General features: G+C 43.6%; 1 protein-coding gene across 1 annotated transcript in view; it reads right to left on the bottom strand.

Annotated features, from left to right (window-relative positions):
• cacna2d2a (calcium channel, voltage-dependent, alpha 2/delta subunit 2a) overlaps window positions 1-27,710 on the bottom strand; it is a 149,488-nt gene that overhangs the window by 66,629 nt on the left and 55,149 nt on the right. The window contains 1 exon segment of the mRNA XM_034586584.1: window positions 9,906-9,965. Coding sequence (XP_034442475.1) covers window positions 9,906-9,965 — 60 coding nt within the window.

Genomic DNA, 27,710 nt, shown 5'->3' with positions numbered 1-27,710 from the left:
ACAAATTAAAACTTTTTTTAACAATGAAAGAGTATCTAAGTTGATGCAGTTGATTCTTGGAAAGCTTAATATATATATATATATATTACAGATTTAATGGCCAATGTGTCCTGTGTCAAACCCTGAGAAGGTATTTGTTTCACTGTCACATCACTTAACAAATGAAGCCTAACTATAGTTCTTCTTGAGCAGGCCTCCTATGTTGCATGCACAGGCTAAACCCGCTCATTCTCTCTTTTCATCCAATCACAATCTGACACACTCAGTGCAGTGATCAATGAGTGACCCCTCCTCACACTACACCACCGGGTCATCTTAATTTCAAACCGTCTAACCAGAAGCCCTTCATGAGACGACCCAACTTCATGCTGCATCTCTCATCACAACCACCAGTGTACAGGAACACTTCCATTGGATTCTACTTCCTCCTGGGGTCCAAGCACCAAAGTCCTATTCCTCTGTTCACTGTACATTTTCAATACATTTGAATTAGTCTTCCTTGTTTGAAATAAATGCAGATGTGTTGTTTGAGGTTTTGTCTGTTGTCTTAACCACTGAGGGTTACAACAAAAAAAGCCCTATTTATAATGTCAAGTCAATAGAGAGTCAACCAGCAAACTGGAAACTAAACTGTTGGCCTGGAAGAAAGCGAGAGCGAGGGAGGGAGCTCAGCGAGCTATTGAGCGAGAGTGAAACTCAGATAAAGGAGTGCATGACGGAGGCCTTGGGCGGGGCTGCCTCCCTCTCCCTCGCTCTCTCATTGGCATGCTCCGCATCCCCAGGCTTTTAAGCGATTAGGGAGCTGCTGAGACCATGGCGTCCAAGCATAGCTCCATGCAGATGTTCATTTGTATGCCAATAAACAAATGTGCCCCCAGATTAAAGCTCCAATACACAGTGCAAATTCAGCAAAGTGAATGACATTCTCCATGCACATCTCATCAATGTCTTGCTCCTCTTCAGACAGAGCGCCATGAACTCCTGCGAACTGCACACTCACTTCAAAGACTCTCGCTCAGATAGGCGGCAAACCACCAGATAGACGGAGCGAGGGAGGAGAGAAACGGGGCGAACAATTGAGGATGGGAGAAGTCTAAATTAAAAATACATAATTTGAAAAATATTAAGGTTACACACTCCATGGTTTAATTTCATGCCCCCAATTTCGCCCCATGAATCTGCAATTTCTGCGCTTTAAATCTTTCTTTGTAAACATCCTGCAGGTCACAGAATCCCATTTTTCCTCTTCTGTGCCGTCTCTTTCTTTCAGAGCCCGACACTTCCCCTTGGTAAAAAGCAGTTAAATCAGTCTGTGGATATTCCAGGCCTGCGATAAGGAGAGGGGGCTTTGTCCTCCTGCACTCTGGGTAATGCCGCTCTCCATTGTTGGCTGACAGGGACCCATTGAGGAGCAGGTTTTAACACTGATAGCATCACCACAATGCATGGACACAGTGCCAGATAAAAAGCCTATCCAACATGACACACGCATGCCAACACCTCCCAAACAAGCACTCAATCTGATCATCAGGGAGGAAGCAGGGAAGAGGCGCTGTAACACCAAATAAAGACAAATAAGATAAACAGGTCATGGTGATATTAATGCCATCATTGGATTCCAGGGGAATTTGATAAGGTAAATAGCCTTTTTACAGCATTCATAGCCGGGAATACCAAATCAGTGTGAACCTCCCTGTCCAATCACGCTGCAGCTTGTTACGACACTCCAGGTTTCCTTGGGAGGGCTTTTCATTTCGCCGATCTTTTTCAGCCATTTTACCATTGTAAGTCCTCAGAGTCTTGAAGTCGCCATCCCCTCAGTCAGGGCCTGACTGAGAGTGGCCAATCAACAATCAACCCCGGACAAAAGAAACCTGTTATTTCCGAGCCCGTAATCATTTCCATCAGATGCCTTGCTGTCCCTCACGATGATTTGCAGATTCAAATGACAAAGGGGGGCCTACTTTTAGTTATCTGCAGACAGCGGCCAAGGACGACAGGGACAGAATACAGCGAGCAATAAAACACGAAAAACCCAAACAGGCGTCTCTGCTTAAAGGCTGCAGAGCCGCACCTTGTGCATCATCCCCAGAGAAAAACCTCTGACAGGGAATGTGTGGTTCTCTGGCAGACAATTCAATAGAGACAAATTAAAAATAATAAGACAGTGTAGGACTGCAGATGTCAACTATGTTTAAAATGAACTGATTTATGCTATAAAAAATATTTTAACAATTTTGGAAAATTGTAATACTTATCTTGAGAAAATTATAAAATTATATATTTCATAATTAGGGTTAGGGTATTTTAATGAAAATATTTGTGCTTTTCTTTTCTTGATCCTGCTCGGACCAGAGGGCAAAGAGGCATCAGCTTTAGCCTTTAAAATAACATTTCATGGGTGTTAGCCATGTGTTGAAATGGGAAAATCCAGGTCTGCAGTGTGGCTCGCTGGATTTCTCTCACTATTGATTCCCATCTCCTGTGAGGCAGGAGAATCGATCAGTGGGATTTAGACATGGGGGGCCTCCCTCTCAGGCCCCCCACTCCCCCCCGGTAAGCACGCTGCATTACAGTCGGCCAAACTCTTGCCGACTGAAGCCTTACAGACACACCTGAACTTTTCTGTCTCTCTGCACCGTCTGTCTCGATACCTGCTCCTGTACTTCACTGCTTCTTCTATTCTAAGTCATGTTCGACTTTGCCAGTGCCCCCTGACTCGAGCATGAGTTTTTGAGAGGCCTCTCTTGAAGCAGCAGAGAAACATTATGAGATGACATGCGGGAAAAAAACCCATAGGAGAGGTAGAGAGAGAAGAGTCAAAGGAAATGGAGGGGAAAAAAAGAAAGAAAAGGACGTTTCTACCTCGGAGAGAACCACTTATACAAATTACAGCGAGCTGCAATCAAGGAGCTGAAATTACCAAACTGTTGGTCACCACAGCAACAACGAGCCTGATCAAAGCTGCGAGCGTCGCAGCAGTGAAGTGAGGGATGGCACCGTGCAGGAGGGGAGACGACTGGCAGATGGATGCAGATGAGGAGAGAGGAGCTGCAGTCCAAATGGGAATTTAAGGTGAAGTTTGTATCGACCATAATACAAACCGATCAATTGGCTAACACGGCTTCATCCACAGAAATGTACCCACCACAAGTCACCTTCCTCTCGTTGGTGTGTGTGTGTGTTTTAGCATCTGCTCGGCCCAACCTCATCAGATGCATTTGATGGGGAGGGGACTCTGCTAAATTGTGCACTGTGTAGGAATTTCTCTCCACACACACACGCGCACCCCCCCCCCCCCCCCCCCCCCTCCTCATTTCTATCCCTTCCAGTGGCGAGCAGATGGAAGTCCGTTCCATGGCTCAGGATTCAGTGATAACACTGTTTATGAGTTCCATTACGTGCTCGGCAGGCTGCGAGCGCTCTGTCTCAGCGCAGCCATAAGGTAGTAAAAAGAAAAAAACTGCTCACAATGAAAATAGATGCAGTTTATTTGTGATTAGACAATGTGGCTATGCTTATCAGTGTTTGGGAATGAAAAGGCACTGTGCATTTATAAAGAAGTCACATAGCTAAGCCCCCTCCCCTCCCACTCTCAGACCCCGGGTATGGAAACCCTTTTGAGTTTTAATGGTTGTTTTGCTGACACGAGAAAAAAATCGTTCTTTTAAAAAAATAATAAATGGTGCATCTCAGGAAAGTCAGCAGAGGAAGAAATCATCACCATGGTCAGTGGATTAAATAGAAAACCGGTACCAATCCTAGTTTGGCAATTATTGCTCGACGAATATTCTCCTACAGGTTCAGCATAAATGTTGTTAGTAAAAAGCAATAAAAGAAATTCTGAATTCCACGAATATTTGCGAACACAGGCTATAATGGATGTGTTTGCACTAATGGTGTATTGCACCCTGGTTGGATGGAAATCTAGGGTTCGACAACATTTCTAAAAGGCAAAGAAATATGAGAAATAACAGGATATTAACATGTTGAGAGAAAGTGAGGCCTCCCTTTATGTCTATTTTGATCTGAATTCGAATCTGTGCATGTCAGCTCCCATAAAACTAATGTATTCTGTGGCTAATGGGGCTGAAGGCTGGTCTGAGCGTTGCAACAATGATTTTCACTCATTTCCTCTGAAGGGCCAATTATCTCAATAGAGGCCTTATGAAAGGAGCCGAACTTGGTCAAGTGAACGGACGACTCCCGCCCCAGCCACTTGAAGATATAAATAACAATTCTTCATTAAAATGTCAAAAAGCACCCAGACCAATGTAATTTATTCCGTTGACCTGTGAACTTGGAGCTATCCAAAATGTTTCCTACACTGTTCAAACCAAGAGAAATCCCCAATTTTATTTTTGTCACCTTTTAATTGCGTCACGTCTGCTTTACCTGCGACTTTGCCCGTTTCTGCTATAACTTCCTGGGACAGTTAGCCAGTGGTCTTTTGTATTGGTCACTTGCAACAGATCACCATTTTTCATTGCTGTTAGCTCCTCATCAATAAACATGATTGGTGCTGCTTCACGGTGTCATCAGACTACATCTTTTGTTATGCTTTGCCTTTAGCGAGGGACCATTAGTGATTTAAGGGCTGTGAATGCATCTGAAATGTCAACTAAACGTACATACCATTGAGCTTCTATGGTAAAATGTACAGAATCTAATTCAAAGCATTTCAGAGAAGATAATGCACGATGGTAAATGCAATTACTGAAAGGGCGAACACTGTATGAATATTTTGTGTAGGTATTAGAAAGACACAGATGAACATACATGTGCGGAGAGCAGGAGGGCACATGAATAGCATTGTGTTATGAGAGTGGGTGGCTGAGAGGAGCCGAAGAGAGAAACAGGCTGAGTGAGGAGACGAGAAAGAAGAGGAGAGATTGTGTTGTCCTATGATGAAAGGCTTGATTGATTAGAGAGTGATGATTGCAGTAAATGGCCTGGAAGATGGCTCCATCTCTGTTTCCCGTCCTTTTTTTCCCCCCTCCTCCATCTCTTATACCTTCTTCTCTCACTCACTTGCTTTCTCACTTACACCTCTTCTCCCTCTCCGTGCCTCTGCTTTGTCACCCCCTCCCTTCTCCCTGGTTTCATCATGGCAACCCATCAACAGAGTGGCTCTCTCTCCCCCTAATGGCACAGCTATTAGCACTAATGCATTTCAAACGTACAGCAGCTGCCACATCACAATCTGATGGAAAGTACACGTCTTCCTCCAATCTACACAATCTCTGTTCTTTTTTCTTTTTTTTTTTACGTCCAATCTCTGTTCCAACGTGTTGCACTTTGTGTCAACTGTCACTGGTCATTAACAGCTGTCGCCGTGTGATGAGAGGTGAGTGGTTAAACAACTGATTGATAATAAAAATGCCGCTGTTAATATTTCATTAGTAAATTGTCATTGATATTATTGACTATTTTGTAAAGTTAGCATAATTTGGTTTCGGGGTGAGGAAACAAATGAGACTGACAAAACGTGTTGATGAAAATATGGAGAACTGAAACTGACAAAATTAAAAATAAAAACATAAACACATGAAGGCAGTTTGGTGATGGAAAATGCTATTAATCTATTTCTACATTTATTTTTTCATCTATTTGTTTAAATAGATATTATCGAGTCATTTATTCATTGGTTTTTAATTGTGCCACTTTAGGTCCACCATACAGATGCTGTGGTAATCCACTCATTGCTTAATTATTGGATCAATATGTGCTAAAGATATGAAAATAAATCTTTAAACTTGCAATGACTTTAGTTTTAGTCAGTATAGTGAACTATCCAGCAGTTAAACAGTTGCCCAATTCCACATCCAACGAACACAAGGCACCATTAGTATTTATTGCTGGTTGTGTTACAGGCCACCTGCAAAATTACGTCCAACACCTGCTCTGCTCCTACCTCTGTTTTCACTAACTCCGGAGGGAAACGACTGCTCTTGAGCTGTTGAATGGTTCCCTATGTTCACCAGCTAGTTTTCAGGGGTTTTCACTGAGCTGAACAGAGTGAGGAACAAAATCAGAAACATTGTAGGATGGAAAACCAGAACATTGAGTTGAAAGTAGCTGTTTCAGATAATAAAAAAATATTGCATGCTACACCGAATATAACTGATTTGATGAATAATGTGTGGAAGCAGTAGCTGTTATGTAATTGTCAGGATTTAGTTTGTACCGTCCTTGTGAAAAGATTTGTTAACCGTAGGCTCACTACAGTATTACAAACTAGTAAACCCTCAGCATTAGTCACACTCACTAAACCCACACACATGCATGACCTGAGCTAAACTAGGTCAAGCTCACCATTTATCAAACATTCACATTGCATGCAGAGACATAGAAGAAGCACCTTTTATTTCGTTTTTTAAAGGTCCTGCAAAATGGCAACCCGCACTGATCCATGAGATTTATAAGGACTCATGGATTTTTTGATAACTAAAAATTAGTTTTAATATCATGTATCTGAGATGACATTACAGGTGTCACCATGCCATTTAGCTGGATTTATATTAGAAATATCTACAATAATTACTAAAAATATTTATCTTAGATAACAAATTACATTTTAGCAACCCAAACTGCTTATTCGTCATCAAATTGTAATGAATCACGTTAAAGCTTCCCACGCACAATAAGCTGGTTCCAGCTGGATATATCACAAGTGGCATGTGGTGCATGAATCGTATTTGGTTTAGTTTTCCCCTCAAAACTCGACCACAAAATATTTTCTAACAAACCAGGCACACACAGCAAGCCTCTCTCTCTCTCTATATATATATGTAACAGCTTTAATGCAATGAAATAAAGGTGATATCCACAAAAACAAATGGCAGCTGCTTCGGTCTGAGAACTTATATAACAGAACTTTGACTTCAGCTCTATAGCCTCTGTTTCGACAGGTAGGTTTTGGTCAGTAACTAAGGTAACATGATTGTAAGCCTTTTTTTTAAATTAGATCATCTCAACTATGCCGGAACTCAGAAGTTGACTGTTAAATCTATTAGTGGAAGAGTTGAGACCTTGGTTTAATGAGTTTTTTATTGACTTTTATTGACGTCTTTTTCTAATTGTAATTCTCCTTCTAAAGGTGATCAGATATTAGTTAACATATATTACTTAATTACTATAGCCTGCTCTTTTCTAGACACTACATTTTTAAAGGTCAGTCTGCATGACTGCATTCAATCTTCAAAAGGGACAAATATAATAACTTTTCAGCTTCAAGCTTCAATCAATCAGTAAAATAAATCCAATGACTGGCTCAATACTACCGATTGTTACCTTTGACATTAGATCAGTGACTGTTGAGCCAAACTGGACTTTATAACAGTCAGTGTAGCTTACAATATTTAACAATTAACACTATTTTTAACTGGTATATAGCCAGGTAAAATACCATCTGGAGAGATGTGCTTTGAGTTTCTATATGGCAAAGCAACATTTAAATCCACTAATTTTATATTATATATTTAAATTGCATGCAGAGACATAAGAAGCATATATATATATATATATACACATAGAAAGTAACTGTAGGACCCAGAATTGTTTCAGGAATTTTTTTTTAATGAGTTTAATGCTGATGCTATCTAGAGAGGTTTATTAGCGCTCTGCTCTCTAGCTGCCAATTTTCACTTTACAAAACAAAAAGACTTCTGATATTTGGCTGTGAAGTTGCTGCTTCTTCCTCGGCCCTGAGAGAATTGCAAAGCGACGCTGAAATGACTGCGTTGCCTTGGGAGGACTCTCTTGCCAACACGACGCTTGAGTGTCACACGGGGACGGGCACCTGACCTTGAGAAATCAGCGGCAATCCAACACTTTAATGTCTATTTCACACACCATTTCATTGCAATGGATTTAAAGCCCCGAACGACCATCACAACAGTTGTTACAATCAACATTTTGACATCCATAATGTCCGGCAGTCGGGATGGTCAGAAAACTGGCACTGCGGTTCGACCGGGAAACAGGCTCGAGTGTGTGTGTGTGTGTGTGTGTGTGTGTGTGTGTGTGTGTGTGTGAGGCAGAGAGAGAGAGAGAAAACGAGTGAGGTCTTCCCATTGCTACAGTAACAGCTGTGATGGCAGCCGCTAAGAGGAACAGGCGTGTCATTCAGTTTCTATGATGTCACCAGTTTGGCGAGGCAAGCAGATGGGTTGGGCCAGGTACAGAACCCGCCGTTAATAAACACATACAAATAAATGCCCACTCGCCGACAAACACCGACAACCACATTATGCTTTTCCAGCCAGAGCACTCACACACACACACACACACACACACACACACACACACACACACACACACACACAAATTCTATCAAAACACACTGTCTCTCATGCATAAACACCTTTTCTATTAATTTGACAGACTTCTCTTTAAGATGCAACGCATTTCTCCTAATTTGCCCAAAGAGCATGCAGCCCTAATCTAATTAGAGTGTCAGTCAGTGTTCACCCAAAGAGAAATTAGGAAAGCACAAAATCCTCAAACAGGGAACATCTTCTTGTAAGAATGTGGCGTAGCTACCACCTCTACCCCTCCCCTCCTGCGTTTTAAATGGTTTCCCAGCCCCCCCTGCTGAGATTCATTACCTGGCCTAATAATAAAGGCAAATGAAATCAGCTCCAATGCATTATTAATTGAGGGGCACCATTTGCAGCGTTGCAATAGTTTCATATGTTCCAACTGTTTTCATGCCTGATTAAAGGCACATACAGATAAAGGAACATGATATGTGAATGTGATGGAGGGTGGGAGTGAGGGCGGCGGCTGGATGGACGGAGAGGTGTAATCACGGGTGGCGTGAAGGAGAAAGAGCTGAAACTGAGAGATAGGTGTGGTGATGGGTGGATTAAAGAGAGTGCCGGCTTTACCACTCGAGGAGGTATTGATGCCTCATTGGATGCAGCCACGAACAGGTTTGCTGTGTGTGGTCACTGTGACCCACGCTCCATGTCCTGCATGGCTACGCATCCGATCGAGGTGCATCAGAGCCGGGCAGGAAGAGGCAGGCGTCAACCCACCTCGTGGCTAAGACGAAGGGACAGCCGCACTGCAGCTCCCTCCCCCCCCCGGACCAGCAGGCAGGGAGGGGTGCAGCCCAGCCACCCCAAGACTACAGCTTCAGAGTGTAAGCAACCATGAATAAAAATGGACTTTGCGGGGAAGTAGGGCTCATAATTATTCGTTTTAAATCAGTTAAAGCTTTTTCTCAAATATCCCCCAGGAGGCACGGGGTTAAAAATCCATTTGTGGGAAGTGTACCATGACAGCGAGCTCGTCTCCCTGGAGACAGAGGATATGACAGTAGGGAATGTGCATGTGTATCTGTCGGGTGAGGCTATATGAGTGTGTGTTTGTGTGTGTGTGTGTGCGCGTGTGTGTGTGTGTGCATCAGTATGCATGCATGTTTGTTGAGCGTTTGAGTGTTTGCAAATTTGAGAGTCAGTGGAGCACGGTGGCTCACAAACACACACAGACAAAAACACATAAACCAGAGTAATACCATTTCTCCTCTTTTTAGATTTGAAGAGCGGATCACTAGCGTTTTAAAGGTCAAATGCAAGTAAATACAATGTCCAACACGCTGTGTCCTGTGAAACAAAACGGAGGGAAAGCTGCTCATATAATACTGAGGCCCATGAAAATAAAGTAAGCCGTTATAGTGCGTGTACACTGCGTTTGTGAATATTTTTCTCCTTCCACATTGTCTCTGTGATGCTGATCACATTGTCATTAAAAGGGTAAAATCACTAAACTGAGGGGGAATTGGAATACAATTGGAATGGGCAGATGATGGGAGGATTAACCAGTTTGCCTGAAAAAAGAAAGGAAAAGACAGTAGAGGTCTTGGAGAAGAAAGGAAAAGAGCGGGTGTCCTACTTTACCGTCACACCGTCTTGCCATACGTGTTCCTTCTGCAGCTGCTCCGCCTCCCTGGCCAGTTTCTGTAAGGACACACAAAAGCAGCAGAGTGAGTGTCAGGAGTCAGTAGGACATTGATTTGTGTCGCAGACAAACAGACACGCAGAAGGATGGACAGACAGATAGACAGACAAACAAAACAAATGGGGACGGGACCTTTTTTCCCTGTAAAAGCCAGTTCAGTTATAATGGCACTTAGTAGAGCACATACCACTGCCAAGGCCCAATACTCACCTTAGATTTAATCAAACTGCACCAAATTTCACACACTCATAGAAGTCAGTTCCCTAAATATGCCTGATTTGTTATTTCATCTAGATCCATGACTTATTCCTCCAAGTTTCATGTCAAACTTTCCTATTAACACAAGCAGAGCAGAGGTATTATGAGGGAGCACCAAACCCAAAAAACACCATTTGCCTAAAAATATTTGTACACAGCCTAATGGTGAACCTAAACACAAGTTTTCAATTCTGTTAGAAGCTGTCAAATTTGTCAAAATTCATGTAACGCAGGTAATTGCTGAAATAGATTTGGTAGTTAATAAACATCCCAGTCAACATCAGATGATTTTTATCGTCATAAATACAGAATGAAATGAAGGAGATTTAAAGACCATGTGCTGAGAGTGTCGTTGCACATTGCTGAGGTGAGATGTGTAAATGTGTGTGACAGAGAGCTGAGCTGTCAGAGGTATGAGACGTAGTGTAAACAAGCGTAAGATCCACACTATGAATCTAAATCCACACTGACGGATCTTTACATTCACATGATAGTCTTTAAGCTGTGTGCACAAGAAAGTGCACACAGCTTAAAGACTATCATGTGAATGTAAAGATCAGTAAAGGGAAGTAAAGTTGCTGTTGTTCAAAATTTGTGGTTTTGTCAAATTGGGGGCTTCAGGTTACAGTCACAGCTTCATGCAAATAAAGCAGTGAGTAACATCAGCCACCACGGCCCACTGATGTCATAAAAAATGTGTTTTAATAGTCCAACATCGTTTACCATGATGTAGCTTATCTCTTCTCATATAGCAAATCATCCAAGTGGCAAATATGGTGACGCCTTCGAGTCTTTCTCTCCTTCCCCAGAGTGCATCCCCCTTCTCCTCTCCCTCCCGTGCCTCTGTATCTAGGTTTCCCCAGGCCTCTAGGGGGCGCTGGTGTTCCTGTCCCAGAATAGTGTGATCAGCCGTACAGTCCCAGGGCTCTAAAATGACTTACCCTATTTAGACCCCTGCTACAGTAGCAGCAGCACTGAAGACCCCCTGCTCCGTCAACCACGGGAGGTTTTTTATCTCCTAAAAACACACTACAGACATAAACTCTCATCACAGTGGAACTTGTCCTATTTCTACTCGGAGCTCCGCCCACCTCGTCTCCGCAGACAACTCCCACTCCCGACACTGCTCCACGTCCTCACAACACACATATTAGTCCCGGTCCTTATATGTGTGTCGTACAGGGACATGAGTGCGGCATAATGATTCGGAGTGTGTACATGATGCGTTCACACAAACCTAATTTGTGTCAAAAAATGTGGATCAGTTCTGTTCACAGTCTGTTGCATTGTGCTTTTAATCACCTGAACAAGCCTTAAATAACAATAATAAGATTTCATTCCTTTCCTAATGAGACAATGGGTGACTGAAACAATGAAATGTGGATCTAATTAGTCCATTGAAATTATTAGCGGAGAGTCCATTAGAAAAGACAGTAATTGTGTGGGTTTTCGTTTTAAGAGGGTCAGCCTTGCCAAAGGGCACCGCCTCACTGGTAATCTCCCGGTGAAGCTAACAACCCTACATTTTTTCAATTAGGGATAAACGCCGAGCAATAATCTCACTGAAAATTAAAACCATATCATGTTTCACATACATGATTTTTCTCTGTAGACAGTTTTCCATCGCTTCTTCTCTCATCTCTCCGTGGTGATCTATGATCTCGCTCCCCTTTCATCCCCATGGCACAGTCTTTTTGTCAGCATTTAATCTGTCAGTAAGAATCTCTACTTTGTCCCTTTAGAAAATCCATTTCTCTCCCTCTGAGTGGCCCACACACCTTTTTTTCCTCTCTCTCTCTCTCCGTTCTCTGTTTCTCCTGCTGCCTCCCCCCCCCCCCATATTCTTCCTCCTCCCTCCGCTCCCAGTAGGCCTCCATTTCTCCGGGACCCTATCTCTTCCCTAGCAGCTTAATGGTGTCCCCGTGCTCCAAAACAGCCATGTGTCTTCATGTGTCTTTCCTTCCTCTGTGTTGGCCCAGATGGATGGGCAACACAAACAGCCAATGAATCACAGTGAGGGATGTGGGAAGGAGGGGGGCAGGGATATATCATCTATGCTAGTGGCTGGAGCCCAAGCAGCTTAGAGCACTGGATGAGCGTAGTGAGATCAGCACAGTACAGCACAGATAAGCTCAGTACAGGCCCACACAACACAGCAAATAACACTACAGCATATAGGGCCACGAAGACACTGGCGGAGTCACAACACGAGCACGGACCCCTCCAATGTTATTGCCATTGTAACCTTGACACAAAATGCATCACATGTTGGGCCATTTGTCACCGAGCCTTCAGGCAAGGTGAAGAACCATAAACACAGCCCTGTAATGGATAGTGGCGCGAGGAAGTGCCTCCACCGGGCCTGCAGCCTTAAACAACAAACAATGGAGTCTGTCGTGTATGCAAACTCTGTACATAATAGTGCTGGTTGACAGTGTAATTGTACAAACAGCCAAAGAGCAGGCGGTGCGGTGTAGTGATGTCTCAGCTGTCAAAGAACCCTGCTGGTGAAAAGCTGTGATCCCTCACACAGCAAGAGGACAGCAGCAAAGAAAAAAAAGAAAAGGAAAGGAAAAGAAAAAGCTCAGCATGAGGCGATTAGGATCTTTAATATTCATAACTGTTGAGTTTGCTGTGTTGCAGAGGGGAGCGGTTTAATCACTCAAAGTCATGTTATTTCTAGGGGAATGACAACTCTCCAGGGACGGACAGCGTCATGCTGCGGTGAGCGCAGACTCGGCACCGGGGCCGCCTGCGTGGTGGCTGCAGCCCGTTAGGTCCCCCCTCCGCTGTGCATTAACTTAAAGGGCACTTGACGCGCCGCTCTATCGTCGTCTGTTCGATCTGGAGGGACACTCCAAAACAGCCAAAGAGCGTGCGCGTTTGAGTGAGAGGCCACTTGAGAAAACACGACACGGTCTGTACATGTGATTGCAGCCTTGAATCGAGGTACTTACCATGGTCCAAATGACCCCCTCAGCTCAGTTTCTGGGAACACTTAAGTCACCTTGGGGACCAAAAGACTGTGAAATGACTCTGCTGTGGTCACTTAACCTTCTCGAAGCGACTAACACAAGCAGCGAGGACCTTTAGTAAATTTTACTATCGTTGGCCGCAGCGAACAGTGACAATCACAATGTTAAGGCATGAAAAAAAAAAAGGATGTCTAAAAATAGAACGGCTTTCGAGGGGTCCTTTGCACATTGTTGAATAAAATATCCAGACGCAGCTTCTCCATAAACGACATCATATATATCCAGTGGCACATGCAGTATCAGCAAGACACATCAGCAATAACGTGTTTATGTAAAGACAGCGTAATGGAGATGATGCATCCGTGGGTATGTAGTCACGATCATCACAGAGGAGCATTAAAATCGGAGTGCATGGGTGTCGCGGCTGCTTTCAAATTTATGTTACATGAAAATGTCAGCCACCGTGAGAGCGGCTCAGTGCGCTGTAGAGAGGTGCAGTGTCGTGCAGCAGTTGATCCGTTAGGGGGCAGCAGACTGAGCATGTCAGTGAGCCCCAGAAGCATCAGAGGCGGCGGTGGCGGCGACGGCGGCAGCCAGTGGAGCCTGTCAGAGTGAGAGCAGTCTGCTTTAAGCTCTTCATTCTGTCTTCTCCACTCGGCCAGGATTAAGGCCAATCATAGAAATCACTGAGTCAGAACCGTCCCACAATAACAGATGGAGGGACTTTCCACTCCAGAATTTTAAAACATCACAGACAAACTCGCTTTCACATCGTCTCACACCCTTGCCGCCATCACCCCCCCCCACCACCGCCGCCACCTTTCATTCTGGCGCCATCCTTTTATCTCCCGCTCTTCACTCGGCGGTTTTATCCCGCCATCGTATGCTGTACTCCATTTCTCTCCATCTGTCTCAGTTTACTGCCCCCAAACTTACTCCCTCCTCCAACTCCATATTAATTCCAACAACACAGTCACAAACCAACTTCAAAAACAGTTAAATTGACTTCACAGAGCGTGTAGAGCTCCAGGAGTAATGCAGGGTGAAATGGGAAGAAGCTTGAAAACTTATGGCATGTTTTTTTATTGCCTGCATTATTACGCGTTCGCTTGGCGGAGTGACTGAAATGACAGAACATCCTGGGAGGAGGACGGTGATAATGAGAATACACTCTCCTCTGCAGAGTGGTCAAACAATGCAAACGTCCATAATGAGGGGAAATAATGACCCTTAATTCCAGGTCCCTGGTTGCTTTGCGGCTGGCAGCTGGGTATTGTCGTCCTTATTAGCTAACTCTGACAGAGGATCTGCATTGATGGGTGGGAGACCCTGTCTTTGTTCTGTGATCCAAAGCACCCTGTGGCAGGCCCATTTGCAGAGGCTGTGTGTGTAGTGCTATTGTAGCATGTGCAGAGATAATCCCTGCCATTGTCCCCCCCACCCCCTATAATCTTCCCCCACCGAAAACGGAAATGTTAACACTTTCCTTTTTTTCCCCTCATTTCCCCCACTCATCGCAAAACGCTCCCAACTTCCGTCTGCTGTTTCCACGGAGATGGATTTGGAAGACGTAAAAAAAAGCGTCACCTACCCACGGCGGCAGCGACTCAACCAGCTTTTTGAACAAAGAAATAAATATAAAAAATCAAACAGCAGCTTTTCTCCTCTCCCCACAGGCCCAGAAAAACTGCATATTTCCACAGTAGATTGCCAGCATTGTGCGGAAGCGTCTGTGTCTAGTTCAATGAGACAAAAAAGGCAGCTGTCTTTACTTTGGAACAATACAGTCGCTCTCTGCCGCAGCCACACTCGCTCACAATGGTGCTTCAGAGCCACACTGAAAATAATCGACCTTGATCATGAGCTCTTGTGTAATAATCATTCTACGTCTAAGTTTATAATATGGATGTAATCAAAATACAATTATGTTAGAGGCAGTGTCATGGGAGCAAACGAGCTAATCTAATATTCGACTGACTGTTTTAGTGTCTCTATAAAAAAACAATATTAATCCTCTTCTAATTGGGGCCCTTTTTGTTGCTTTTGAGAAACTCTCTTCAAAACAATATGCATTTAGCTCAGTAAACCGAAGAGCCTTTGACGCTACGTGCGAGATTCATCAGAGCACAGAACGGGGGCCAAAGACCATTGTACTGCACATTATCATTCACTGAAGCAACCACCACTGCAAATTCAATTAAACCTCCTATGGGATAAATGCTACAAACAGCTCTATCACATCATTTACTCATGGGCGCAGGTGAATGCTAAACCGTGTGTGTGCACAGGTCACGATGCAAATATCGAGAGCAACTTTAAAAAAGGGCAAAGAAGGTCACAGCAGGAGTCGAAACAATACAGATCTGCAGCTCTGACTGCTCGACTGACCGAGTGTCCTACATGCGGGGGCCGGCAGGGGGCTCAGGGTGAGCGAGCAGGCGGCGCCGCGTGTCGATGGGACCAGGATTAGCTCAGTGACATGTGAGCGTCTGGCTGGTTGGGCTCAGTGTCCAGCGTCTGACAGATTCTCACAGACATGCCCAAACTGCTGCCTCTCCTGCTGTTACTCCCATCGACCACACAACAGAGATAGAGGAAGGGAGCCCTTAAGGCGCCATTTATATAAAAAAAAAAGATTCAGACATCTTGTTTATTCAGCAGCCCATAAGGCAACAGCCTCGCAGGTGACTGAGAGGGAGAAAATTGCATACCCGTTGTCTGGAACCGGCGTACAGGCTAAAAATAAAGAAGTCACAATATAAAAGCGTCCCGGTGACATTCCACCTGAGAGAAGCAGAGCACATGGCTGCTCTTTTCGTCTGTACATCTGTTAACAGGTGTGTATGTGTGTGCGTGCGACTGGCTGCATGACCTGCTCGTTCCTTCCGCCTTCTCAGCGCGGCGAGCGGGGAGGAGCGGAGCGAAACAGCATCAAGATGCAGGGCTAACGTCTCCTTGATCAGAGGTGAGAGTGATACACAAACGCTCGCAAAGACACGAGCACAACCGAGCAAGACGGAGAGCTGATGTGCGTGTGCTGCACCGCCGCTGGTATTTGAGTCGCATCTTCATGAAAACTCTTTGACTCAGAGATTATGTTAAAATACACGCGAACAAATGGAAAAATATGTACATTGGCCATGACATGAGGGAGACGGAGGGAAAAGAAGAAAAACAACAAGAGGAGGGAGGAGGCTGATTTTTTTTTTAAAACACACAACTACACTATATTATCTCAGTCTATCAGTTCAGCACTGTTCCTTTCACCTCAGCTCACCACAGCACTTTCAGCAGTTCAAGGACAAACAGTCTATTTTCGCTGTCTGGTTATTTTTTGCCCTTTACTTCAATTATCCTTCCTCTTTAGATTGCAGATAGAATAATGAGAGGCGTTACACATCCCGGGCTTGTAACAGGGGTTATTATTCAACTAAAATGTCATGATGTGCTCCCAAAAAGATATTTTGCAGATTTACCTCGCTCCTTGTACTCTCCCGTCTCTTCTGCTACAAAGGGAAAAGTGTATGGTGTCTGACAAAAGCCTTGTCAAAGTGCCAGAGAGTCCAGTGACAGCAGCTGGTGTTTGACAAAGTGTATCAATGACAGTGCGTAGCCAGGCATTTGTTCAGGATTTACACACACGTGCACACATGAGTACACACCTTCAGTCATATTCATCCATACACACACACGCACACACACACCGAACACACACGCACACACACACACAAACACACTTTTCCACTATTCCAGCAGACGTAAGGGAGGAAAAAACATGCAGACACGGCCGTCTCTCAAAGCAATTACAGCAGATTGAAACCAAATTAAATTTGAAGCCTAGAGCAACGCCAGCCACTGAACGTCTATGACAGATATGACAGGGGAGGAAGGAGACTGCTGCGGGACCAGAGGGTGGAAGCGATGATGGAGAGAACAGCAGGTGTGGGTCACAAAGGAAGAGAACGACTTGGATGGAGGAGCGAACACATGCAGAAGTAGGGCAGAGAGCTGGCCCCCCGCGGAGAACACCAGGAACGGACTCTGCTAAGATTTAAAAAGGACAGAGGGTTTTTTAAAGTTTAACCTATAACTGTATATTCTATATGTTACTGCTGACAGTTATATAAAGTGCACCACATCTTTTTCCTACATTTCATTTCAGCTATGGAGAGATGTTGGAGAAACTTGCTTGAGATAATCCATAGTCTCTCAAAACCCCTCAACATCTATAACTGTTGAACTTGAGTTCACTTTGCAACAGCATATTGGAGTGGCCTAAGGGTCAAACTAAAAAAGGTACCAATTGTAATATAAGCAATACTTAGTAATTAACCTACAGTATAGTCCGTGTATAAGATGATTTTCATCCTTTAATGAAATTAATGTAAATGGCGGCTGACAGATAGGAAATCAGTCAGAAAATGTATGTAAGCTTTGGGAAATTGTCTAGATTAAAAAAACTATTTTTGACTAAAACATGCAAATCCTCTGTTCCTCTCTGAAAACACACGTCTCTGGCTTTGCATAAAGAAAAAACAAAATACTTCAGCGATACAATTACATTACAGTAAAAACAGTAAGCATCTTGAATAATTACAATGAATAAAAAGGAAAAGACCACAAAGAAAGCAACATTGAATCTAATAAGATGGGGTTTTTTTTTACGTCGCCATCACACTGCAAGATGTAACCACGCTACTAGAAATAAACCTTAATCTTTGGACCATTAAGCGATCACAAGCGTGCTCGTTACAGGCATACAGATTAGCTTGGTTTCCAGTTCTCCAAGAGATATCATTTCTCCATTTTCATTATTCTAGTCCAAGAAATGACAGGATTAGTTGTGGCAGCTTTTAAACATCTGATGTTATCTCCCTCTCTTGGGTGAACAATTAATCCCTCTCACTTCCCTTCTTCACATCACCCTCTCTCCCTTTCTATCCCCCATCCAGACTTCAGCTCTCTTACATTTCTCGACTTCCATTCCTCTCTTCTTCTCCTTTCTCTCCCCTCCTCCTTCCACCGTACTCTCTCTCTCTCTCTCTCTCTCTCTCTCTCTCTCTCTCTCTCTGGATGGATGCAGTATTGATCATAAACAATGCCTCCTCCATGTTAGTGAATGGGACATGGACCAAACTAAAAACTCAAAGTACACATCAAATATTACTTTTCCAAAGATGGTTTCTTTCACTTTAGGTAGTTCTCGTCACACTGATGTTTGTCCAAGTGTTAGTGTTCCGGTAAGTTTGGTTTTAATGACTTATTTGATGCTATAACAACAAGTGAAATGTCATGATTGGCAGCTGAGACTGACTCCTGATTGGTCGAGGGTGTATATAGGCAGGACCTCTGTACAGTAACTCCATCCCATAATTACTACAGACAGACTCGTCCATTTTGATATGCTTCACACACATCATTAGCATTGTTGTAGTTACTCCCTTTTACTGCCTCCCTGTCTATTTATATGTCAACATGTATAATAATCAGCCTGTTGTGTACATTCATCTACAAATTTACGATGTTCAGTCGTCAAAAACTATCTCAGCTCCATCACATATTCAAGTTTATGTAATGCGTTATTAAATCCATTTCTAATATTTAATTTCTATTGACAAAAACTGTATTAGACAATCTATAATCAGATTAAGTTGACATGAGATTTCAAATGATCAAATTTTAAGTCAGTTTGACCTGTGACTAAGATATTAAATAGAGAGTGTTATTCTATGGCGAGTAGCTAGCATGCTACCATGTTGCAATATGTTAATGTTTTATCAGTCCGCTGTGCCTCATGTACATTACTCAAACAGATGATTCTCTGAATAGAGCACTGATGATGCTCAGAATTGCTTTGACTAGTAACAACATAATGTATCAATATGGACTGACAGAGAAATACAGGATTATTTGTAAAATGACATGATGGTTTTTTAAGTGTAAGCCCATTCTGACTGAGAGTACACTCAGTCCTTTTTCATTTGAAAGTCTGCTGATGCTGATTTGCTCTCTCTCCGTCCTGTCAACAAAATGAATAAACCCACAGCTTTCTTTTCATGTCTGTCAGATGTGGAAGGAGTGAATGTGTCTGTATTTATCTTGTGCTGATACAACATAATGAGTGTTTCTATGTGTTTTTATGTGTAATGTGGTTTAATCCAGAGTCGAATGAGGAACTACATTTATCACCGAAATGCAGTTGGTCCTTGTTGTGCTTTATTTACCTTATATGCAACTTTAATTGGGGACTGGTGGGTCTAAGATGGATACCATGTAATCCCAATAGTATGATTGACTTTGAGGCCGGAGGTCTTCTGGTGTCCGTTTCTAGTTTGACCAAGCACGTTTGAGCAGGATTTGGTTGCCCGCAGGTAAACAGTCAACATGGAGAGCAAAGGAGATGGAACACATTTGATGGAAATGCATCGGCTACCGGCTTTTTGATTCATCTGCATTATCCAAAATGTCGTCTGGAGCCAAAATAACTACAAGAGTATTGCTATTGTGTGACTTGTGTGGGCTCGACAGACTGAAAACAGTGTATCGCGAAAAGAAAATGGAGTCTTGGCTCAGAAATCCAGTGCCTACCAGAAGCCCCAAAATATTGACCGTTGCACCCAGAGGGTAATTCGTCATCGGACTCTAGCCGCTGTGCTCCGAGTTTGCAAATCACCCCACCTTCTGTCCACGGTGTCGGCTGGCAAACAGGCAAGTTGGTGATTTAAGTCCTAAAACATGAATTAATCCAATAAATTAACATTTATGCCATTTTAAGTAAGAAATACAGATTAAATGTCAGCTTGTGCTTGTAATTATAAAACTCTTTTTTGGGGACTGGCTTCAAGTTTGCACAACATTTACTCTAACAGCTGCTAGACACAAGAAGATTAAACTCAAATTGATGCTCTGAGCTAATGATGTTTGGTCAGGTTGTTCCTTTTTAATAGGAACTGCCAGGAAGTTTCTTTTAAGTAAGATGAATTTTTACACACTACATCAACATACATTAACATGAATAGAGAGATCTCTCAGACGTTCTGAGGAGCACTTTCCAAATTTGGATGGAGAATTGCAGATAGAAAATTGAATCCCAACGACAGTGGCTGTGATACGTCATGCTGAGGATAAATGAACGAGACGACAAGAGGTAGGGCCCACTCAGCCCAGGGCGAATACGAGAGCGTTACCAAGTTAAATCAGCCTAACGAGCGTGAAAACACACATATTCCAGACGTCTCAAACTTAAATTATCATTTTTAAACACAGATGCACAGGCTCATTCACTCCAGAAAGCACACACACACACACACGGCACCCACCCAGCACAAAGATGCACAGAAGCCACCGACATGCATCTATTTTTAAAAAGAACACAGCCGCTCTGTGGTGTTGAAGGGCAGCGAATGGAAATACCTCATTTTGAATGGTTCCATTTTTGAGAAAGCTTCAAACACCCTGCTGATACATTCAGTGTCATTATAGAATAGCATTGGTCAAAGATTATACTGTGTGGCCCATTCTGTCTGTGTGTATGAAGTCAATTTACCAGATGGCATTTTCAGTATCTCATTACTTGAACGGTATATACCCTGTGCAGCTTTTATCTCACCTGCATCACACTAAACATATCTGCTGTTAAAAAAAAAAAAAGGACAGCCAGATGAAACAAAACAGCAGAGTGGAAAATGTAAAAATACTGAGGAAAAAAACCTTTGCTGGAGGAGAAAGATAAAAGATAGGGAAAGTAGATGATTTTAAGAAGATGAAGAAAGCAAAAAGTGTGACAGAGGGGGAGAGCGGAGAACGGCAGGCGGCACTGAAGCAGTGTAACCTTGACAGAGAGCATCTTCTGACAAGCATCTGCCTCCTGTAATAATTTAGAAATAATCTCCATCCACAAAGGCCCAGCAGTCTGGCAGAGTAAACGCTCTGTGGCTGATCGATCACTCCGATTCAGCCCGCTGCCGGTCTGCGTGTGCGCAGGCTCAACATCGATCTCAGGCCTTCTCTCTCCCCCGTTTCGCTGCCGCGCAGAGGAAGAGGATAAAGTGAGGAAGAGGATAAAGTGAGGAAGAGGATGAAAAGGTGAACAAGAACTGAGAGGGTGGGGCGGGGGGGGTTTCAAACTGAGAAAACCCCCAAAAACGTTCAACACAGCCAGGGTATTGAAAAGCTGATTTCAGAGAGACTATTGTGAAGAAAAGTGAAAAATAAAACTATTTTACAACAAAGCAGGTGGATACATCACCGCAAACACCACAGACCGAATCCAGACTATTGTGCTGCTCTCCCATGATGCTTCGCCTTGACAAACAAACATCGTCCACTGGACAACACACAGCCCTCTAGGAGGTACAAAGTAGGTGGCCACCCGCACAAGAGGAATACACTTCACTTCACACAGGCTCATCCCACCAACACATCCAATTACTCCTCAGCATTGTGACAGCATTAACTGCCACTGTGCATTTGGCCCCTGGCAATTAATTGACTTTTAAAGAGTCTACCATTAGCACCAATTTAAATGAGTAGATGTACTGCTCTGCCTTCAAGCAGCATCTAGCATCATGGTGTCATCCCAAATGGTGGAGCCCAGTTTCAAAACAGAGGAGCCAAGCCAGATGAGCCATGCCTCTCAAATATATCATTATCGTGTACACACACAAGTGTACAGTGTGTGTGAGGTATCAATAGTAAAGGCTTATGCATTAGTTAGCACTGTCGCCTTGGTTCCCAAATTCTAGCCCCGGTTTGATCGGGGTGTTCCTGTGTGGAGTTAGCGTGGGTTTCTACGAGCACTCCGGCTTCCTCCCACAGTCCAATTATATGCAGACTGTTATGGTTAATTCTACCCCTCAAAGGACAAGAAGGATACTGTATATAATAGATGGATGGATATTGTTTCAGGCGTTATTGAATGTATTGACAGGACAGCAGAAGCCTCAAACGAGGAGAGACTGGGGAAGACGCGCAGCCAGTGGCCGGGTTTGAGTCAACCGGCATGGGCCTCCGTACATGGGGCACCCACTCTACCAGGTGCTCCAGCGGGCGCCATGGGCTTACTATCACTTCTTCTCTTTTCTGTTTCCTTCATTTCCTGCGTTATTCTGAAATGCTCACCTGCTCCTACATGTTTCCCATCCCTGATCTCCTTAACCTGCTCCAAAGATCTGCTGTATCTGGCCCTGGTGTTCCCTCATAGTCATCCCTTTGCCTATATACTTAAATTTTCCCCATGCTGCTCTGTCAGATTGTCTTTGTTACCGTGCCCAATCCCAAACCAGCTCCTATCTCACACATTCCCAAGGATGATCGCCACATTAAGGGCCGTCCAAAACGAATTAGCGCGGCTTGTAAATGGACTGTGAAACCCTAAAATAGAAAGTCTGCAACAGGAGAATGTATGAAACAACATACAGAATTAGGAGATTCTTTCTTTTTGCTTTGTCAAGTGTTATTGAACCTGCACCTGAGTATAATTCTACCATCCATTTACACCCCCCCCTTCATTAAAAGTGCCCTTCACAGCTGCGAGTGTGACTTGATTTTGAGTGACACTCGGTCGTGAAGTGGTCGTGCACAGGTAGGGGCACGTTTGAGCACAAGAGCGTGCATTGCTCTCTAGCATTTTTTCCTCCGGAGAATGTCTGGAGAATTGTTTCTCACATGCAACGGAAGCAAAACTGTAAAAAGCAAAAAGAACGCATATATCTGAGGTGCCATATGCGTAGAGGACGGCAACAAAGACAACGAGATTCAAGAACGTTTGGTGTTAAGGGGCCGGAGCAGGTGTTGTAATCTCTGCAGCGGATTCAATACATTATGTCCTCACTCCTGCATGTTCTACTCAGACGCCTGAATGATATTTCCCTGTTGTTACGAACGCGTCTGACCTGCACAATCTCCTGCTGCGTTCTTCATATGTGAAGGGGAAAGACCGGATAATGTCAGGACCCAATTGTCATTTTAATTTCTGTTAACGTCTGAAAACGGCTCTAATGTTCGATTTCGCAGTTTTTGACTTAGATGTTCTCACATTTTTTTCTTTTGGGGGATTTCTGCTTGTGCCCTGTCTTGCCCTTTTCGCCCTGTGTGGGCAGCTTATTAGACTCTGACCTGCTTAAGCTTCAGTAAAGAATTTTTTTTTTTTCCCATCAACCCCTGTGTGCTGTGTCTGTGCATTAAAGCCTCCGATTTTTACCAGAACTGTTACACTTATTGTGATAAGCTGGACCTGAGCTTGTAAGTTTGTAATCAATGATAGGGATTAATGTGTATCAAAGAGAAGAAAAAGAGCTGGGCGGCTTTTATCTGAGGTCGCCAAGATTACGAGAGCAAAGGACACACACGTGCGTGGAAAGGAGAGAGAGAGAGGCACGAGGGGAAGCGGAGAGAGACAGTAAAGCCTACGAGGTGGAAGAGAGGGGGGAGAGAAATAGTAAGATAATTATTATCATAGAGGTAGTTTTCCAAGGTCAATATTTGAGATTCTCCTCAACTGTCTCGCTGACGCACTACCCCCCCCCTCCTCCCCTTCCTCTCAGTACCTCATCGCTCCACCGCTGCCTCCAGGCGAGCTCCTATCTTCCCTTTCCTTCTTTTCCCATTCCCACACCTTTCTCCTGTCACTCATGCAGTTCAGAAAGACTGTGTCCCAATCCCCCTGGTCACCGCCTCGAATGAGCCAAGGCTATACAGCCGACAGCTGCTGTATATAGTTTTTCAAACACGGGAGGAATTAAACGGGCCATAAACAAACAAACAGGCCTTCCTCTGTGTAGTTGGGGAAGCCACCTGTCAGTCAGCGCAGAAACAAGGCAACGGGGCATCAAACCACATCGTCGAGCCTCTACTTCATTGGCCTGTAAGGAAAAGCACCTGCCAATCATTGGAAGTGTTGGGTCATTATGTTATGACAGGCTATAACGGGCTGACAGAGTTATGGCAGGCTGTCAGAGCTCAAGACAGTGGGCAGAAATCATGGATGAGGATGAGGAGGAGGGGCAGTGGGCTGGGAAGGAGAGGCAGGTGAACCAGAGTTTGACAGTACGAACTCAGAACGCCTCCTGAGAGCGGGAGGGATATATAACTTTAATAGGAGGCTTTAAATTCTCCAAACACAGTTAACACATGGGGTGTGAACGGGCTTTTGAGATTTCGTGAATTTGGAAGAAAAATCCATGAAGTCACACACTTTGCTGTGTGTCAGTCCCCTCTCTCTGCCCCTGTCATGCTAAATCTGTGCTTTCAAATAAAGGCAAAACATATTTTTAAAAGAAATGTTATTTTACGTTTGTTCACCTGGAAATGATTTCACTATGATTTCTGAACTGGGAAAGATCCATCCATCCATTATCTTTGCCCTATGGGGACTGGAGCTGCTCCCAGCGGACATTGGGTGGGAAGCAGGGTACAACAGGTCACTAACGTATCATAGGGTCAAGATAAAGAGACAACGGCAATTCATGCTTACATTCACACCTACAGTCAATTAATCTAACCCCAATCCACCTGTCTTTGGACTCTGGGAGGAAGCTGGTAAACCCAGAGAACACAACACAGACACGGTGAGAACATACAAACTCCACATGGCCCGGGATTTGAACCAAGAACCTCCTTGAGTAGATGATTTTTATCAAGCATGTTTGATAATGCATTGATGGTTTAGTTCTTGTTAAGGAAATACACTAAATATGTTCTGCTTTCAGCTTCTCCAATGTGAGGATCTGCTGCATTTTCTGTGTCACATCAATGGCAATAGAATTTCTTTGGGTTTTTAAACTTGGAAAAAACTAGATACATGAAGATGTGCTCAGGGACATTTTATTGACAAAACTAAACTAGAAAGGCACTCATAGAGCCAATGTCAAACAAAATACACAAAAAAAAAATCTAATTCATATCAAATAATCGGGATCTTCTCTGAAATGTACTGGGTTCCTTCCTGGTCCGAGTTGTAACCCTCCACCAAGTTTGGTGTTGCTTTTTGCATAATGGAGGTAACAATCAACAGATTTATTTAGAATGAAAATAATCATTAGTTTCTGTTTTACTCCAAAAAGTGCATTAAAAAGGTAATAAACACCATGAATCAAGTCACAGAGAAAGTCCCTGAATCTCAGGTGTGAAAGACCTGTGGGAAACCTGGCACACACACATCAAGTGTATAACCGTGCCGACAGGGAGGCTCTGGGCACTCGCCTCTGCAAATGTGCACTAACACCAATAAAAGCCCTGTTGTTTTTTTGCAGAAACATTATTTCAGGCCAATGCCACAACTGATATGAGACGATGCAACAGGCTGAGACAGACTCTGAACGGATTCTACTTAAGAAACAAACACAACAGAAGAGAAGTGACAGCGCAGTGCAAATGAATGCAAACTTGGGAGAAATGGAATGGAGAGAATAATTCAATCTGCAGCCACCTCCTCCAGTCAGCCAAGGAGAACTGAGCTCAGGGGAAGACACGGGGAGGCAGGAGGAGGAGGAGGCGTGTGATGCCTCTCTCCCTGGGCAGGGCGAGGGTGGCAGGCGCCCAGATAAGCTGGGGCAGAGCAAAGATTAACTGCTTGCTCTGATGGAAGTGCAAAATAAAGGCGAGCCGACCTCTGGTTCCCTTGGCCTCTCTGTGTGAGTGTCCTTACTCCGTGGAGACGGGTGCTCGGGTTTGTGTACATTAACCATGATGAGAATTTTTAAACAGAGTCAACACCCGCCTGGGCAGAAAGAAAGAAACTTATGTCATTCCTCCTGTGAGCAATATCCTGCATGACCTCTCATATCTTTTTCAAACATATCCCCATTTTTTGTCTTTCACATAAAGTCAAACTTTTCATTTCCCGCAGTCGAATGAGAAAAAAGCACTTGTGAGGGACCCTGCCGAGCTGGCAAGCCGCTTCTCTTCACTTCTCTGTTGCTTTTAATTGTTTTAGCCCATCCACTTGCTGAAGCACGGCCGTTACAATAAGACACGGATTTCCTGGTGAAGTTGAGCTGTTCTGTAAGAACCGTGGCGGACCAGTGAAGTTGATCTCTTGGATCATTGTAGTGTGTTTGAGCTCAAGGGCTGAAGTTCTGTTAGCTGTGCAAAGAATAGATCGTGCCTATTTTTCTCTGCATGACTGACTCAGTTTTGCAGAAAAGTCAGTGATCGGAAGTAAACCAACACTGACGACTGGGTTATTGTGTGTGAGTTAGATTTGCCAGCTGTAAACATTGCACAACTTCATGGTTTTTACTTTAAATAGATTAGAAGAAAATTGTGCTTTATGTTTTATTAGAAAAGTAGATTACAAATAAATGCCCTTTGCAAACCACATAACCCAATAAGCTAAAAACGTAATTTCCTAAATCAAATCAGAAGGGTGCTTGTGTACACTAACCAGGTAACTACTTCAAATTTCCGCACTGTTCTTCCACATAAAAAGACGGACAACATGACGGCTCCTAAAGGTGAGGCCATTCATGGTAATCGCCTCCTGGTGGCTGCCTGCAGTAATAGTTGTAAACCCTGCCTCCTCCATGTTAGTACTGTTAGTGGATGAGACATGGAAAAAACTAAGTACACATCTAATTAATTTTTCTGTCATTCTATGTCGTTCAGGTTGGTAGTGTTTGCTTTTCTGATGAGTTTGGTTTGAATTAGTTGTGACAGCTGAGACTTGTGATTGGTCGAGCACATGTATCAGCAGGACTCTGATACCGTGGCTCCACATCATGATCTCTACTGCTCAGGCTGCAGATGACATCAAAAAACCACAAAATCCCATATCAAGGGTATTTTGGCTTCATTTTTGTGCAACATGAGGAAGTGGAGACACATCATCTGTATACACAGTCTGTGGTTAACAGTTGTTTAATAGTGATCAGTTACTGGATGCGAAAGCATTGTCTGGCTCTTACTCTAACCTGAATTTGTTCCAGTAACCTGGTTTCTTGTGTGTGTGCTAATGTTATACGTGAAAATCCTTGAATCTCAGTGAAAAGCTCTGCAGCAGAGATAAAAACGACTTGACAGATGTGATTTCTGTGCCAAAAACACGGATACATTTGTAAGGATACATTTGTTAGATTTACATAAATTTGGTGTTACTGCAAGTGTGTGTGTGTGCTATCTGGTTATGTAAGAGCACCATACTGTGAAAACAGCCCCTGTTCTTCCGATCAATGGTCTGTCAGGAGCTAACAACTCCTTTACAGGACACAAGCCTATTATTTGCCTTGTCCATTCCACAAGGAAGGAAAAAAAAGGGGAATTCACTCAAGCAGAACTCGACTCTCCATCACACTGGAATTAAAGCACAGCTTCCCGGGGTCAGAGGCAGGCTATGGATTTCAGGCCAGCATTCAGAGATAGGGATTATTTACCTCACCGCCAACACCTACTCAGCCCACAGGCAACGTGCAGCTTCCCACTCACCATCAGGCGTCTTTATGCAGAAGAATGTATAGTACTGAATTCATAAAAAAAAAGAGAAATAAACCCTTATTTCTCTGTGGTCTGGATCCA

This window comes from Hippoglossus hippoglossus, chromosome 5 (assembly GCF_009819705.1).
Source record: "Hippoglossus hippoglossus isolate fHipHip1 chromosome 5, fHipHip1.pri, whole genome shotgun sequence".
Lineage (NCBI taxonomy): Eukaryota > Metazoa > Chordata > Actinopteri > Pleuronectiformes > Pleuronectidae > Hippoglossus > Hippoglossus hippoglossus.
The sequence above is the reverse complement of the archived record's forward strand: the minus strand, read 5'-3'. Positions and strand labels throughout refer to the sequence as shown.